This window comes from Podarcis raffonei, chromosome Z (genome assembly GCF_027172205.1).
Source record: "Podarcis raffonei isolate rPodRaf1 chromosome Z, rPodRaf1.pri, whole genome shotgun sequence".
NCBI classification, from domain to species: Eukaryota; Metazoa; Chordata; class Lepidosauria; order Squamata; family Lacertidae; genus Podarcis; species Podarcis raffonei.
Window position 1 is genome coordinate 33156181 of NC_070621.1, and position 17567 is coordinate 33173747.

Genomic DNA, 17567 nt, shown 5'->3' on the forward strand with positions numbered 1-17567 from the left:
AACATCCCAGCGCCTCCTTCTTTCTCATATTCTTTAAATGGCATCTCAAATGACTCAGACTCTTTCTCCTGTTTGGCTATAAGGATTTTTGTATCAGCAACAACACTCCCCTGTTCATCTGCAGGAGCTTGAATCATATCCTTTCCAGGTTCAGCAATTTTGTTTACTGTTCCCTTCATTGTTATTACACTCATAGTCAAAACATTTGTCTGCTTCTGTAGATTTCCCAAAAGACGGAAGGTCTTTTCCAGTTCAGCCAGTATTTTTCCACTTACAGCCATTTTTGTAATGTCCTGAACCCCCTCTAGAGGGATTCTAGTTACTTAATGACAAATTAACCTTTTCTTCTTTGTTTTTAACAATTTGTTACCAAATTGTATCAGATGTAACCAGCAAAGACAGCAAAGACACAGTTCTCCTTTTTTTCCCCCAACTTTGACAGCTAATTTGACAGCTGTCAAAATCTATAAACCTCTTCCACAGGCTCTCTCCCCGATCGCTCCCGGGTTTTGGGGGAGGGGTGAATTCCGTTCTCTTATCCTCCAGCACAGTCACTTAAATTGGCCCAATATAAAGTTAATTGCACTTTTCCACAAAAAAAAAAAGACATTCACACAACCTTAGTAATAAAATCCTTGCTTTACGATGTTTACGAGGCGGGCAGGTTGACTTCCTTTTTAGCACCTTACCCGATCTTGCCGAATTCCCAGAAATAATTTTCCCTTTTAAGTCCAATTACCGTGTTACTCACGGGTCGTTACTTTTGATCCAAAAGTTCAAAAGAAGAAGTTAACGCTCTCCATCCATGGCATGCGGCTTCACTCAGCAGGGGAAGCAGTCGAACTCTCAGCACCATACCTCCCTCCGTCCCCCGTTCCGAAGCCTTTAAAAAGGCTTCTTTGCGGGTCGGGGGGGCGCGCAAATGGTGCCCACCGAGTCACCAGGTCCACAGGCTTCAGCGCCTGTGGTTTCTAAGGGTCCCCGCGTCGCCGCCGCAGCAGAACCCGACCCCTGTTGAGCAGATTCCCTCCGGAGCTCGGAGGGAATCCGCCATTAGACGATGGCGCCAACCCGGAAGTGATTTCAAGCATATTCTTAAGACGTTAATGGTTAATATACCCTCTCCACAGCCAAATTTGAGTAGTTGGTGAGAGAGAATTGTTATCTTCTTCCCTTACATATGAAAAGAAAGAAGATCAGGTTTCAACAAAGGTATCTCTCTTTGTAACAACTTTTGCTACGCTCTTAAGTGACAGCCAGATCCCAAATGTTGTTGAACCATACCTGGAGGCGTAGCTCAGGCTGAAATTTCCAAAACTCTGTTTATCTTGAGCAGATTTTGCAGTTTCACACATTCCCTACACTAAAAAGGAAAGGAAACCTGAACTAACACAAAGCGATATTTGCCGTTTCCGTGATGGTTTCTCCATAGAAGTCAGTAGTTCTTATCTACTGTAATAGTAGATTCATTTATGACTCTGCCTTAGTTAAGTAGCTTAACAGGGAGAAAAACAAGAGTACTTTAAGAGTATTTGCAAGTAACAAAAGCATTCCTTGGCCAAAGAGGAAGGTGAAGGAGAAGAGGAGCTTCTGGCCCAAAAGAAGGTGTTTTAATATAGTTTGGGCAGTTTTGCCTAAGTATGGAAACTGAGCACATTGTACCCTTGTGTATATGCTGTAAACAGCATTTCTGTAAATGCTATCTCTGACACTGCCTGTCACATAGGTACTTAATAAGCACAGAACCTCACCTGCCTGATTCCCTGCTTTTTTCAAACTTGACATTATCGTTATCAGCTTTCCAACCAAACAACTTTTTTTTTACAGCTCCACATTTTGTATCCACCTGCACACTAAAAAACAAACAAACAAACCACCACAACCACACACAGGGTAGTGACATCCCGCCAAGTTAAATTGGGCAGGTGTATGTGCTGGGAATAATTTGTGGGAAAGAGAGGTATTTAATCACCCCACCCACCCACCCACCTGCCAATTTCACCTACAATTACCCCTCCCCACCTTGAATCGCATTATAACAGCAAAAGACACAAGACTGGGAAAGGACTTTGTGAAGATAATGTGCGCTTTTGCCCTCAGACCTTTGAAGCGTTCGGCGAATAATATGAACTAGCTGTCTTGCTTAACTGCAAAAAAATCACTAGAAAGTGTTCCAAGAAATAACAGGACTCCTCTGCTGCCTGGAAGTTGGACTTTGCACCCCCATCATGTGCCTCATTATCTGTTTGTTTTATCTGGTGAACATAACCTGATCTCTGGAGCGCAGGGACTGATGCAATCTGGAAAGTTATCTGGGCTCTCTTGGGCCACTCTGCCACAAGACACACACATCTGTATTGGCAGACACAGGTCTTCTAGCGCTGGCTGGTGTTTTAATCTTCCTTCAAAAACCTTACCTTGCTGAAGAGTCTCCAGTCTGAAAAGGACATGGCCGACTCTACCCGCATCATAGCCGTCTGGATTTTTCTTCTTCATGGTATGTACATTGGTGAAACAGGGACCGTGGAAAGAGGGAGGGAGGGCTTGTCTGCAGAACCATCCCTAAAGGCCAGTCCAGTCCATATGACCACATGTTCATGGTGAGTATGGCAGAACTGAATGGATGTTCTGGGCTGATTTGGCACACAAGGTTGACAAATTTTTGGTTGCTTTTCTCATGAGCATCCAGTTTACCATGACATTCCACTTCCCTCAGATTGTTCAGGGCCTGCACATTCAACCACTTCAGCACCTGCTAGCCATGAGGAAAGCCTTGAGTTTATTGAGCATTCATCCCGATTTGCTTTCACAAAGCTTTCACAGAGGTTAGATTATAGTATTCATTGAGCATTAGGGATGGGAGGATCTTATAATTTCAGTTCACATTTTGTCATTCTTAAATTTAGCTCACCACATTTCTGCAGAAGTTTGCTACTTGGGGGAGGAGTACTCATGGAATTTATTCAGCATTTCAGTGCAACTTTTCTTCTCATAAGCACATTTTCATATGTAGCTATGACCGATGTACATATTTTTGCAAGCAATTTCTTCTAATGCTATGCATTCTTGTGTGTTATTTTCACTAATGTATTTGTTTTTACACACAGTTTCTCCTAATACATTATTATTATTATTTTGTAAACACTCTGGTTGGAGAACTGCATTGCAAAATTTAGTAAGTGGGAATTTCGAAGGATGTCTGTGTTTCGGTTCTCATATTGTTTCAGAAACTACAAATTTAGCTTTTAATGTGAACTGAATATAATTTCTCCCTGATCTGGATCAAGCATTCATTCTGATTTGCTTGCAGGGAGCTTACATATCTTCCCATTTATCATTTGTTCAACCACACTTTTCAATGCATTTCTCTGTCATTTTCCAAACTGCAAAAACAAAACACCAATATGCATTATATTAGGAGAGTGTGCTTTACCCAAATGTAAAACTGCACACAAACAAATGTATATTGGGACAAATCAGTAATAAAATGCTGGTGAATTTTCATGAGGGCTTTATTTCCTTTTAAAAAAAAAAGGAAACTGGTGTAGAAATATGGAGAACTGAATTTAAGAGGGGAGGGAGAGAGAGAGAAACAAAAACTGAGAAATTCACCCATTCCTACTCTTCACAAAGGGAACCTGTAGAAAGAGCAGAAGCGTCCTGTTTCAAGTCCTGGCTAACTCTGGTGCCTCGTCAACTCAGACTCTGGTAAACTGCTCAATGGCATTCTCCAGTCAATTTATGGCACTTAAAATGATAAGCCGGAGGGATGCTCAGCAAATCCTACATTGTGCCAAACATAGCCAAGAACCATCCAGTCTATGCTTATCATGTTCCATGATTTGTGTCATTGGGCTTCCACCCTGTTATCAGCTGCTGCTCCCTTTGGGGCAGCAGCAGAGAACAGGCACTGAATTGTCATTAATTGCACCTGTCAATGCAAGCACTGGATGCAGGCATCATGCAGGCTAACTCTCTAAACTCACAACAGTACGAATCAAATTATCTCCCCTACCCCATTCCCAGGCCTTTTTCCCCCTTGCACCTCTTTTTCTAGCGGGGGGGAAACACACACACACTGCCCATCCCCGTGGCTTTTGCAATTTTAAAAGCAGCTGATTCTGCCTGCCATTGGCTCTGCCTCCACTTACTTCTCTCCTGTCTGCCCCACCAATCCCAATGGGCACCAGCCAACACTGCCCAGGAGCCTAAAAAGACTCCTAGGATCTCAAACCATTTTTCTTTGTTTACTGTACCTACTTATTTATGTGTCCTTTAACAGTGTCTCAGCATGCAGACCATATTAGGGAAAGGGAACTTTTCCTGGTGTGAAGATAAAAGTGACAGACATAGTTCTCCTTGTTTGATTTCTTCCTGTCATCAGGTGACTGTTAATTTGAAAAGAAAACCCAACAGGAGCATAAAAATAAAAGCAGACCCACCCCCCAAATTTTCCCTGTGCTCCATTAACTCTATCTAAATATGCTTTCAGCCCTGAGCATGGCTAGCTGAATTTCTAAGGCTGCAACACAGAGCCAAAGTACTGTATAGCACCGCATGCTCCTTCGATGATGTAAACCTTTGCCTGCTGCCAGCAGGGAAAACGTGGCACATCTGGTGCCAATTGCTAGAGCTGATTACTCTCTTGCCATCCTTGCTAATGGAACAGACCACACACTCTCACGCCAAGTGTCATCTCTCTCTACTGGAAACCAATGGTAGCATTAATCCAACGGGATCAGCTCTGCACAGCCTCTTCTCAACAGGGGCAGTAAACTTGAAAAAGTTCAGGAAACTTGTACGGTTTGCCTGGGCAACTAGGATCAGTGCAGTGCACCTGAAATCAATAAAGAAGCAAAGGCAAATGATCATTGGGACTCCTACACTCAGTGAATAGGGGGAAGAGCCATAGCTCAGTGGCGGTAGAGCATTTGCTTAGCATGCAGAAGCTCCCAGGTTCAGTTCCCAGCTTCTCTGGGTAGGGCTGGGAGTGCTCCCTGCCTGAAACTCTGGAGAGCTGCTGCCAGCTAGTGCAAGAAATACAGAGCTAGATGGACCAATGATCTGACTCCACAGAACAGCAGTTCCCTACATTCCAGATTTAAATATTTATGTATCTTGTTGGTAAATTTTTGCAAAGGTAGGCTCATTCACACTTGCAGGTTGATCACTGCAGGACCAGCTGATGATTTGCATGTGTGAATATGCCACCACTGAGTTAGCCACCAGAGGTCTTGTCTAAAGGTTGCAAAAGGTAAAGGGACCCCTGACCATTAGGTCCAGTCGTGGCTGACTCTGGGGTTGCGGAACTCATCTCGCTTTATTGGCCGAGGGAGCCAGCGTACAGCTTCCGGGTCATGTGGCCAGCATGACTAAGCCGCTTCTGGTGAACCAGAGCAGCGCATGGAAACGCCGTTTATCTTCCCGCCGGAGCGGTACCTATTTATCTACTTGCACTTTGACGTGCTTTCGAACTGCTAGGTTGGCAGGAGCAGGGACCAAGCAACGGGAGCTCACCCCGCCGCAGGGATTCGAACCGCCGACCTTCTGATTGTCAAGTCCTAGGCTCTGTGGTTTAACCCACAGCGCCACCCGTTGTAATGTGTCTTAATTTGCAATACAGTCCTCTTTTTGAAGGGTTGCCAGAAGACAGCCCTCTCTTTGAAGGGCCGTCAAGTCCAGTTTAAAGATATAGAACCAGGAGCACTGGTTGGTTCTTAAAAGACTAGAGGGGAAAGCTGAAGTGGTGGAGCCTCTGCCTCACAAACAGGAAGATCTCAGGTTCAACCCCCAGCATCTCCAGATAGGGAACGACCCCTGCCTGAAACCCTGGAGAGCTTCTGCCAGTCAATGTAAACAATATTGAGCTAGATAGGACAATGGTGTGACTCTATATAAGGCAGCTTTCTATGTTCCAAGAAGACTATACATATGTGGAGGGTTCCCCCACCCCAACATATTTACTTTTAGAGACTTTCCTATTCCCCGAAGCATGATACCTGCAGGAGCCTGGCTTCCCTGCTCACCTTCTCCAGATATTTAAGGCTATATTTTCTTTCTGTTAGGTACCTCTGTGATACAAGAGGAGATGTGAAATCAATATTCCATGCAAGCGCTCAGTGAATTATAAATCTAACCCCTGGCTTCCAATGATGGTCCTACTCAGACTAGACCCAACTGAGATAATAGGCATGACTGCCATAGGTCCAATAATTTCAATGGGTCTCTGAGTAGGATTTTAGCATTTTAGCAAACAACTGCAACAGGACGGGTGAACGAGCATTGGGCCATACATCCTCTCCCCCCCCCATACACAACCCATACATTCTTACTCAAATATGAATGGAGTGTTTCATTCTTTTTTAGGCCTCATCACAGGTTACCCCAAAAGAAGAAGTTCTGAATCAGAAGACATCAGAAACTGTACAATCACCCCTCCAGTGAGATCCTTAATATTGCTCAAAATTGAGGAATCTATTATTTGTGTTTGTGTGTGTGCATGGGGGGTGGGGAGAGAGAGAACGCCCTTCCCAAAATGTCTAGCATCTAGGGATGGCAGAGAAATTCTATTCAGTTCGCATTTGAATCAACTTTATCAAATTCACACTTAACTGAAACAATACACCTACCTTAAAATACAGCTGTGCTCTGAAATTAGCACTTATCTGAATTTTGTGGTGCAATTCTCCAACCATCTTTAAAAAATAATAATGTATGTTAAAACATGCATAAAAATAAATATACTCATGAAAATAACATGCAAAAAAGGCACCACAAAAATGTGAGTTTTAGTTCAAAACTGAATACAGTGGTACCTCAGGTTAAGAACTTAATTTGTTCTGGAGGTCTGTTCTTAACCTGAAACTGTTCTTAACCTGAGGTACCACTTTAGCTAATGGGGCCTCCTGCTGCCACCGCGCCGCCACCACACAATTTCTGTTCTCATCCTGAAGCAAAGTTCTTAACCTGAGGTACTCTTTCTGGGTTAGCAGAGTCTGTAACCTAAAACATCTGTAACCTGAAGCGTGTGTAACCTGAGGTACCACTGTACAAAAGTGTGCATATTGGGTAGAATTGCATACAAAGATGTGTATATTCAGAGAAATTGGCACTACAATGCTGATGAATTGTCATGAGGATTTAAAAATAAACGAATTGCAAATTGCTGCAGAAACGTGTAAAAATGAGAAACCGAGAGAACGAAAACTGACAGATCCCTACGAAGGTGTAGTCCAGCCCTATGAAGTATCTGGTCTGGCAGCCTCTGAGGTCCAGGTGTCAGTGCTGTGCTGAGACCGTGAGGCAACATTGAGAAGGGGCCGGTGGAGGAGTGTGAATGGCTGCCCTGACCCCCATTTCTTCCTCTTCTGCCCTTGTACTGATCATCCATTTGTGCTTTCAGCACTTGCCTCCTACAGTCACCAATACGAGTGAGCGCCTGAGCGCCTTGCGGCTGCACATGCAGTCTCACAACTTCTCTGCCTACATCATTCCTGCCACGGATTCACACATGGTAAGGCAAAGGGTGCAGCTGTTCCACCTTTATCAGGGGTGGGAAGGGACTGGGTTCTGTTCAAAAAGAAACACTACGCTTCCAGACCTGAATCTACAAAGATATGATGGCAAGTGTGTGTCAAGGCCTCGTAAGAGACCTTGCCTTGTATGTGGCTTCAGATTCCCATGACTAGCAGAAGCAGGATAGGTTATGCAAAACAATCTATTTGCATATGGTAAAGGTGCAGGTGGCACTGTGGTCTAAATCACTGAGCCTCTTGGGCTTGCCGATCAGAAGGTCAGCGGTTCGAATCCCCACAATGGGATGAGTTCCCATTGCTCTGTCCCAGCTCCAAGCTAGCAGTTTGAAAGCACACCAGTACAAGTAGATAAATAGGTACCACTGTGGCAGGAAGGAAAACGGCATTTCTGTGCACTCTGGTTTCCGTCACTATGTTCTGTTGCACCAGAAGCAGTTTAGTCATGCTGGCCACATGACCCTGAAAGTTGTCTGGACAAATGCCGTCCCTTGGCCTGAAAGCGAGATGAGCGCTGCAACCCCATAGTCGCCTTTGACTGGACTTAACCGGCCAGGGGTCCTTTACCATTTACCTTCTAATTTGCATATATCTGCACACTTTGTATAATGTACACAGATTGCAGAATTCTGTTTTTCTGGACACATAATTTTGATTTCCTAGCTGCATAAGTTTTCTGTTTTCTTTTGGGTTTTTTAAGAGGAGATAATAGGGACGCAGGTGGCGCTGTGGGTTAAACCACAGAGCCTAGGACTTGCCGATCAGAAGGTCGGCGGTTCAAATCCCCATGACAGGGTGAGCTCCCGTTGCTCGGTCCCTGCTCCTGCCAACCTAGCAGTTCGAAAGCACGTCAAAGTGCAAGTAGATAAATAGGTACCGCTCCAGCAGGAAGGTAAATAGCGTTTCCGTGCACTGCTCTGGTTTCACCAGAAGCAGCTTAGTCATGCTGGCCACATGACCCGGAAGCTGTACGGCGGCTCCCTCGGCCAATAAAGCGAGATGAGAGCCGCAACCCCAGAGTCGGTCACGACTGGACCTAATGGTCAGGGGTCCGTTTACCTTGAAAAGGAGATAATATACTGGTATGTTATTAGAAAGGGGAACCTTTCTTGCACTTAAGTGCATTGCAGGGGGTTGGACTAGACAGCCCTAGGGGTCCCTTCCAACTCTACAAATCTATGATTCTGTGAAGACAATTCACTGCACTCAGAGGGCTTTTCTGTTTCCCAGAGTGAATACATTGGTGAACGGGACAAGAGGCTATCCTGGATGACAGGCTTCACAGGATCGTCAGGTAAATACTCTTTCAGACTTAGCATCCCACTTTTCCTGGTCTACATTGGCCAGGACCCTAAGATACACAGGTCCTGAACAATAAATGGGGGACGTTGTGGCCCTTTGCAAGTTGTTTGCCTTCAGCTCCCATCAGCCCCAGCCAGCACGGTTAGTTATTAGGGGGGATAGGAGCTCTGTAGTTCAGCAATATTTAGGTCCCAGGTTTCCAATTCCCAGCCTAAGCCTAATACAGACTTCTGTTCACTGGGAGTTAGAACCAGCACCTAAATGGAATGCCAAGTTAATGGAATGTGCATAGAAATATCAACAGCACATTACTGTTAGCAAAGTCGCTTCTATAATACAGGAGTCCAGAGTGAAATGAAATCCTGATAACACATTACTCAGAAAAGCTGAACAATACAGTATATAAATTGGGAAGAAAAGAACAAAGAGATTTTGTCTTTATTACTTCACAACATCCGCATAACCAAACATACAGAGAAAAGAATTCCCTCAGAGCTACACAGCCAATCAGGGCATGTGCTACCTCAGCAAATATCATTCCCCCCTGCCTGGCTGTTTCCCTCTTGGCTAGTTGACTTTAGCATTAACAGAGCTAACCCTTAAGCCATATGTGGGGAACCCCTGATCCTCTGGATGTTGCTGAACTCCAATTCCCATCAGCACTTGGCATGATCGCTGTCAATTGACTCATTATGAACATGCGAAGGAAGGCAGGCAGGGAATAAATGAATTTTCTGAATTTTTGAATAAGAAAAGTAGCTGCATTTAATGTTTTAAAGATGTTGGGAGGTGTCGTATTCAAGGCACTGTATTTGCTCATTTAAAATAAAAAAATTAAAGGGGAGGGGGACACAAAGGGCAGAAATTTCCCATATCTGATTTCTCACACCTGTAATGTGAGTGTGAAGCTTGCATTGGCAAAGATTCAAATGTGGCCTAAACTTGGCGCTCATGTTCTCTGTGTCTTTTCATTGACATCATTTATAAATGACACACTTCACATGAAAGAGCACTCACAACATCAGTTGTGAAAACACATTGCCACATCCTTTCTACACCATGCATATAAAGGACATTTAAAGCACATGGCTCCCCCTGCGCCCGCAATGAAGCCTGGGAACTGTAGTTCATCATCACAGAGCTACAGTTCCCAGCACCCTTAATAAACTACAGTTTCCGGGATTATTTGGGAAAAGACATGAGCTTTAAATGTATGGTTTGGATATGACCTATTTAGGATGTGGGTGGTGCTGTGGTCTAAACCACTAAGCCTCTTGGACTTGCCGATCAGAAGGTTGGCGGTTTGAATCCCTGTGACAGGGTGAGCTCCCATTGCTGTGTCCCAGCTCCTGCCAACCTAGCAGTTCGAAAGCATGCCAGTGCAAGTAGATAAATATGTACCACTGCAGCAGGAACATAAACAGCATTTCCATGCGCTCTGGTTTCCATCACGGTGTTTTCTTGCACCAGAAGCGATTTAGTCATGCTGATCACATGACCCAGAAAGCTGTCTGTGGACAAACGCTGGCTCCCTTGGCCTGAAAGCGAGATGAGTGCTGCAACCCTATAGTTGCCTTTGACTGGACTTAACCGTCCAGGGGTCCTTTACCCTTTACCTTTTATTTAGGCCTTGTTTAGCTCTGGGATACCAAGACGTAGTAAAGAAGCTTCTAGGCATGTACAGAGTGTATTTCCTTCACCAAGTAGTAACCAGTTCCAGCAATTGCTACAAACTAGGGCTGAACACTTAAGGAATGTGTTTTCAAGCAAGCTGAGGTCATAGCAACTCTGATTTTAGGAATTTATCATGATACACAAACATTAAATTGTTCTGCTTGTTTGTTGTAGGGACTGGTGTGGTCACTTTGCAGAAGGCTGCACTCTTCACTGACAGCCGCTACTGGATCCAAGCTGAGCGCCAAATGGATTGCAACTGGGAGCTGCAGAAATCAAGTTAGTGCCCACCATAAAAATGTATTGGGGTGCAGTTCCCCCTCTGGCCACCAGGGCTGCATAGAGATAGGGAGAAATTCAATTCAGCTCACAATTAAATGTGAACCTTCTTAATTAGCTTTTCCTGAAACAATATGCAGACTGAAACACAGCCGTCTTTCAAAATTGGCACTTCTGAATTTTGCAGTGGAGTCCTCCAGCCAAATAATGTGAAGAAACTAGGGCAGAGTGTGTATAGAAATGCATATATTAGTGAAAATAACATACAAAAATGCATTGTACTAGGGGAAGTTGCTTTGTGAAAATGTGCATACAAAAATGTGAAAATGAATATATCTGCACTAAAACGCTGGTGAATTTTCATGAATACTATATATATATATATATATATATATATATATATATATATATTGCACCCAGATGTGGAAATGCTGAGAAGTGAACTTAAGACTGGAAAAATGAGAAACTGAAACCAACAGGTTTGTTCATCTCTAGTGCCACACGTCAGCGGACAAGCCCTTCTGGACTAAAGCAGGTGTCCTAGGAGACTTCAGTGTGAAATGGATGACCAGGTCAAACAGATACTCCAACCACAAGTCCTGGGCTGCTTCCACCGTGTGAATTTCTTGTGAAACAGCTATGCTCTGTTCACTCACTTTTTTAAATGAGGCACCTGCATAGCTAATTAACTAATTCCATTCATTAATCAGTGCCCATAAAATATCTCAATATGATTTCACAATAAATTCACATCAGGAATAAAAGCAATTATGTGATTTCATATATGAAAAACAGGCACACAGACTCAGGAATTGCTGACACATGACACCTACATCTTGCTAGGATTCAGACTCAAGTCTGCTGACCTTTATCAAGCCCATCACAGAGCAACTGGTCCAGGGCTGGCATAGTCTCTCCTGATTGCTTCATATAGTTACTGAATAACATTGGTGGAAAGATGGTACTATTTGGAACCCCCCAGCACAGCTGCCAGGGAGCCAGAAGGTGATCACCTGAGGCTATTCTCTGAACCTTGGAGGTGGTATCAGAGCCACTGTAAAACAGCGTCTCTCGCACCCATCTTCCCCCCACCCTAGTCTGTTCAGGAGGATACCATGCATAGTGGCAGCAAACGCTTCTGAGAGTGCAAGTAAAAATAACAGCATCACCCTATCTTTCTCCTGATAAAAGTAATCTGTTGGGGCAACCAAGGTCAATCCAGTCCCATAACCAGGACTGAACCCAGATTGAAATGAATCAAAACAATTGGTTTCACCCAAGAGCGCCTGGAGCTGTTACACCACTACCCTCTCATTCCCTAAATTCGAAAAGGGACTATTTGTAGCTGTGCAGTAGTCACTGCGAACCAATGAGTCCAGTGTGGGCTTTTTCAGGAGTGATCAAATCACTGCCCCTTTGACAATCACCAGGACCACTCCCACCCACCCACCCACCCTGCAAAAATGCCTTAATCACATCCTGGACCCACTTGACCCATACCCGCTGCCCTGTCCAGATTCATCCAAGTGTGCTGCTGTGATGTCAGCATCAGGGAGGCAGTTCCACCCAACGACATTGGGTGCTACTGGCTCTGCCATTGAGCTATGGCATTAGTTGACTCAATGGCCAATATTACCAATGGAATTGCAGCTAGCTTCTTCTTCTCCTGAGGTGGTCGATGCAGCTGCTGGAATACTCACCAGTGTTCACTCTCCTTTCTCTTGTAGTCTGGATCAACTCTATTGGGCAGTGGATTCGTCAAGAAGTTTCAGCTGGGGAGCAAATTGGATTGGATCCCTTCCTCTTTTCTGTTGGTAGGAAGCACTGTTTGTCACATCCGCACTATGCATTTAAAGTACATGGTTTCCCCCCCCCAAAGAATCCTGGGAACTGGAGCTTACCCCTCACAGAGCTACAATTGCCAGCAGCCTTAACAAACTACAGGTCCAGCTCGCACAGCCCTTATTCCGCCTCTGGTCTGTGTTTCCTTTTGGAAAAATGAGGCACAGCAGAGACTATGGTGTCTTTATGATACATGGTTTATTTACACATATATACAACCTGAAGCCTAGCTAGAGAGGGATACAGAGTACCACAAGGTTTCTATTTCCCCCCTGGTTGCAGCCTTGCAGCTCAGCAGCAAATCACTCATCTCTAACTTTCCCCTGACAGCTTGCATCACTCTGTTCCTCTCAAGCTTTCATTGTCTCGGCCTCAGGAAGAGGCCCCACCCTTTCGTGATGCTAATGGTTCATTATCCTCAGGCCATCACCTCAAAGGGAATTAAGACGACTCCATTACCTTTCAACTCATGCTGATTTCCTAGCATTAAGAAGTGCCTAATACCCAACACAGGAAGTCTGCCCAGCATAATATGCTAATTAAATTATTAGGACACAGGTCAAATACACACATGGATCTATGTTAAACACACATGAGTGCGCCTATTTCCTGGTTCTAGCATCCCAACTTTAATTAAATTCTAACACTAACCCGATCCAGAATTTAGGCTGTCTTGCACCACAGATTCATAATAATACAATAAATAAAACAAGATTACTTAAACAACACGCAGCATCCAATAGCAAAAATAACAAGAGAGCATCACAGTTTCAGCTTAGTGCTAGAGATACTGCTCCCATTATGTTGCTCAGTGTCCCTCTCCTGCATTCACTTGCAAGGCTCCCAAGCACAAGGGTTGGGTAGTTGGAAACACCCCTCTCATGAGATTTAGACATACTACTGTGTAAATTCACACTTAGCCATGGTGCTCAGTGGGCGATTTTACCTTCTAAGAGGGACGGAGAGGCCTAAGTCCACCCAGACTCTAACAGTAACTGCTCTACTACAGGTGACTTGCTCTTCCCGTCTCCCACAGACCCTGGCCAAGGAAAGCTGCTCTGTACTGTGGGCAGCTATGGAGTCATTTTCAGTCCCTGGATTGAACTAATTCAGTTTAATTAACTTTTTTAAAAAATCTGAATAACGCATGAAAGTAGTTGCTATAATTTCCAGGTGAACTGAATGTGAATTAAGGGCTCGTCCCCACTTCCACCTGTCCAGTGCAAAGAAAGCATGATGGGTCTGAGCAGTTTCACCTTTGCTCCCCACCCCGCCCTGCTTCCCCCAGAAAACATGCTCTTTAGCGATTAATCGGAACAAATGGCAATCTGCAGGAAACCTGATTGCCATTTGCTGCAATGCAACTCTAAACCGTGGGTTTTCCCAGGGGAAAGCGGTGGGGTAAATAAAAGTGAGATAAGCCCTCAGTTCCTTCTGCAGCAGAACTTGGGGAGGTTGTATAAATTCAATTCAATTTTCATTTTCATTCAATAATTTTATACATGGGACTCCACTGTGTTTAACTCTGTGTTTGATTGTGGTCACTGCATTTCACATTTTTACCTATCTAAAAAGTACAGTGGTACCTCTACTTACAAATGCAATCCATTTCGGGGTGCCATTCACACCCCGAAAAGTCTGTAAGTAGAGTGCCGCTACTGCGCATGCACGAAGTGCGATAATCTGCTTCTGCACATGCGCGAAGCGCACAGATCGCTTCTGTGCATGCGTGAAGCGTGCAGATCGCTTCTGCACATGCGCGCGGGGCGAACCCAGAAGTAAACACTTCCGGGTTTGCTGCATTCATAACCTGAAAAGCTGCAACATGAAGCAAACGTAACACGAGGTATGACTGTAATGCTATTTAAGTTCAAATATTGTAATTGTTGGGGAGGAGGAACAACCACTCACATTACATAGTGTGTTTCGATGTTCTTTTAAGTATATATTCTAATTTAGCAGAACGACTTGTAAGATACTGAAGGCTGGGGGGGGAACCAAGGACGACATGAATAAACTGAGTTTAACTGTGGACTGAACTGGAACGGAATCAATTCCCTTTGGAACAAAATTAGTTCCTTTTCTGTAATCGTTCTTGGCAGCTGTTCAATGTGAACTGGAACTAATTTCTTCTGGAAATGATACTTACAATCACTGGTGATTTTTCCGCATCTACCTGCTTGACATCCTCTTTCCACAGAAAACTGGGAGAGCTACAACCAGGTCCTGGAGGGTTCAGATATAATCCTCGTTCCCCTAGAGGACAACCTGGTGGACCAAGCATGGGGGGCACAGAGACCTCCTCCTCCCACCAACACCATCTACCAACTCAGTGACAACTTTGTGGGTATGTTCTTGAGCCATGCATGGACTGGTGCCGGCCTTCCTGGGGAAGTGCCACACCTCAGTGGCAAAGCTCCTGCCCAGAACAAAGTCCTAGGTTCAATCCCCAGAATCTCCAGGTACAGCAGGGAATAACCCCTGACCCGTCTGAAACCCTGGAGAGCTGCTGTTAGCCAGTGTATACAGCACTGAGCTAGTTGGCCAATGCTATGACTATAAGATGGATTCCTGGTATGCCCCGCAGAGGACCTTAAGGTCCATGAATAACCATAGTTTAGAGGTTCTGGGCCCTAAGGAAGTCAGACTATCTTCCACTAGGGCCAGGGCCTTTTTAGTGATGGCTCCGACCTGGTGGAATGCTGTGTCCCATGAGACTAGGGCCCTTCAGGATTTAACCTCCTTCCATCAGGCCTGTAAGACAGAGCTATTCTGTCTCGCCTTTAATTTGAATTCAGCCTGATCATTCATTTCCCTTCTCTTCTCTCCCCTTACCCTTTTATGAAGATCACCCACTCTGAGACCCCACAGCTAATTCTCCCCTGGCCTCCTCGCTGGCCCAAGTAGGACCAATTCAGCCAGCTAGCCCTGGGTGTTATCTAATGCTTTCCCCTAAACTGATTTTTGAATTTTATTGTTATTCATGTTTTTATACTGTATTTTATGCTGCTTTTATAATTAAGTGTTTTAAATTTGTTGTTAGCTGCCCTGAGCCCGGTTTTTTTATAATTATTACTATTATTATTCCTATGTTCATACATTACACTAGAGTTACTTGGCAGGACTGGCCTGTTTTCTCTAACATTAATGAAGTTCAGGGGAAGCAAGAAAAGATATTCAAGTTGGCATGCTTCAGTGTTCTAATATTCCCTGGTTTGACTTGGCATCAGGCAGATAAGTTCTTCTGTATATATTTCCTATTTTCATCTGTTTGGTTTATCTCTCCTCCCATTGGTTGTGTAACTCCGTAACGTGCCCTGTACACTGATAGCACGATGCTGTCCAGGTTTTCACAGCTGCCTCTAATACCTTCATTTCTGGACCATGGAAACTGGTTCTTAACTGCACATGGTCTTGCATGAGGCCCTCATGGAGCCACAAGGTTAGGGAAGGGACAGGTGGGTGCCAACCCACCTACCATTGCATCTCACCTCCTCTTCTTTCAGGGAGCAGTTGGCAAGAGAAGATTTCTGTTATCCGGACTCAGATGGAGAATCATGGCAGGAAGCCCACAGCAGTCCTGCTTTCTGGTCTCGAGGAAACCGCCTGTGAGTGCTCCGTTGTAATCAAGTTAATGCACAGCTTGCTTTCTATATTTCCATATTGCCTGTTTCTGCAGCCTCCTCAGCTATGTCAGTACACATTCCCTTTGTTGTCCTCACTTGCTGTTCCTGAGCTACTCCCACCAGGGCTGGCTCCAGAGAGTGGCATTGTTAGGAAGGCTTCAGATGGTTTGGAAGCAGAAGGTCGCATGTTCAGTCCTGTGCTTCTTTAGGTAGGGCTGGGAAGTTCCTTTTGTGAAACCCCAGAGAGGTGCTGTCATTCACTATATACAACACTGAGCTAGATGGACCAGTCACATCCCTGCCAATTAAAATTGTACAGTGGATTGGGAGATCTTGCACGTCAAACTCTTTCTCCCCAAAAGATCAGACTTTTTTTAATAAGGAAAGTGATTGGGAAATGCACTGGAGTACGTGTTGATAACATTTGCTTTGGCGCAATCTCATCTAACCTCCCCACAAACAAATCAGAATGAATGCACAATAAATATCCACCATGGTCTGATCTCCCTGCAAACAATTCAGAATGAATGCTTAATAATAATAATAATAATAAAAGGTCATCTGAATGTGCCCTTATATACAGTTTGCACGCCACCCCAATCTCTGAGCTGTGCAAGATTCCAGGGATTTCAGAATGACCCATGATCACTTCAGGGCCTTCTCCTCTGCTTCCCCCGTGACTCTAATCCTGTCTCCATTCTGCAAGCCACTCTCCCCATAACCCTACCCTGCTTCCTTCAACCACTTAAAAACCTCCTGGGCAAAAAGAAGAAGGGGGGAAATGGAATTTGTAAGAAACTCCTGCCTTTCCACAGGGCTCTTCAATCTTCGGGGAGATGACATCCCTTACACACCTGTCTTCTACGCTTACACACTTCTCACCAAGACAGATATCAGGTACTTGAGCAACTTACTCACCGTCTCAGACAAGGGTCTGGTTCAAACAGGTGGGATCCAGAATAAAATGGCTGCAGTGTGAGATGCTCTCCTCAGGTGCATGCCAGCCAGCCATGCCCTCTTCCAGAACACTCCATTTCCTATCCTCCATTTCCTGTTTTACCTCCCCTCCCCCAAAACAGAAACTCAGCATTTTGTCCTGACTAAGCATTAGGGATGAGGGAGAAATTCTATGCAGTTTGTATTTACAGGCAACGCTACCAAATTCTCACTTTCAGTCTTCATATCGTTCCAGGACACACAGCCCTCCTTTGAAATTCTAACCTGTCTGTATTCTGTGGTGCAGTTCTCCAGCCAAACAATGTTTACAAAATTCCCATAAGTTCCCTGAGAAGAGGGATGGGCTGTTTTTAAA

At 44.6% G+C, this 17567-nt stretch overlaps 1 protein-coding gene across 1 annotated transcript in view; it reads left to right on the forward strand.

Moving 5' to 3' along the window:
- Positions 1 to 2259: 2259 nt before the first annotated feature.
- Positions 2260 to 17567, forward strand: part of XPNPEP2 (X-prolyl aminopeptidase 2) — a 33712-nt gene continuing 18404 nt past the window's right edge. Inside the window, exons 1-9 of the mRNA XM_053373562.1 lie at positions 2260 to 2497; positions 6367 to 6440; positions 7403 to 7513; positions 8763 to 8826; positions 10683 to 10787; positions 12515 to 12601; positions 14830 to 14976; positions 16136 to 16237; positions 17071 to 17152. Coding sequence (XP_053229537.1) covers positions 2449 to 2497; positions 6367 to 6440; positions 7403 to 7513; positions 8763 to 8826; positions 10683 to 10787; positions 12515 to 12601; positions 14830 to 14976; positions 16136 to 16237; positions 17071 to 17152 — 821 coding nt within the window. The 5' untranslated portion in view covers positions 2260 to 2448. The remainder of the gene's footprint in view (positions 2498 to 6366; positions 6441 to 7402; positions 7514 to 8762; positions 8827 to 10682; positions 10788 to 12514; positions 12602 to 14829; positions 14977 to 16135; positions 16238 to 17070; positions 17153 to 17567) is intronic.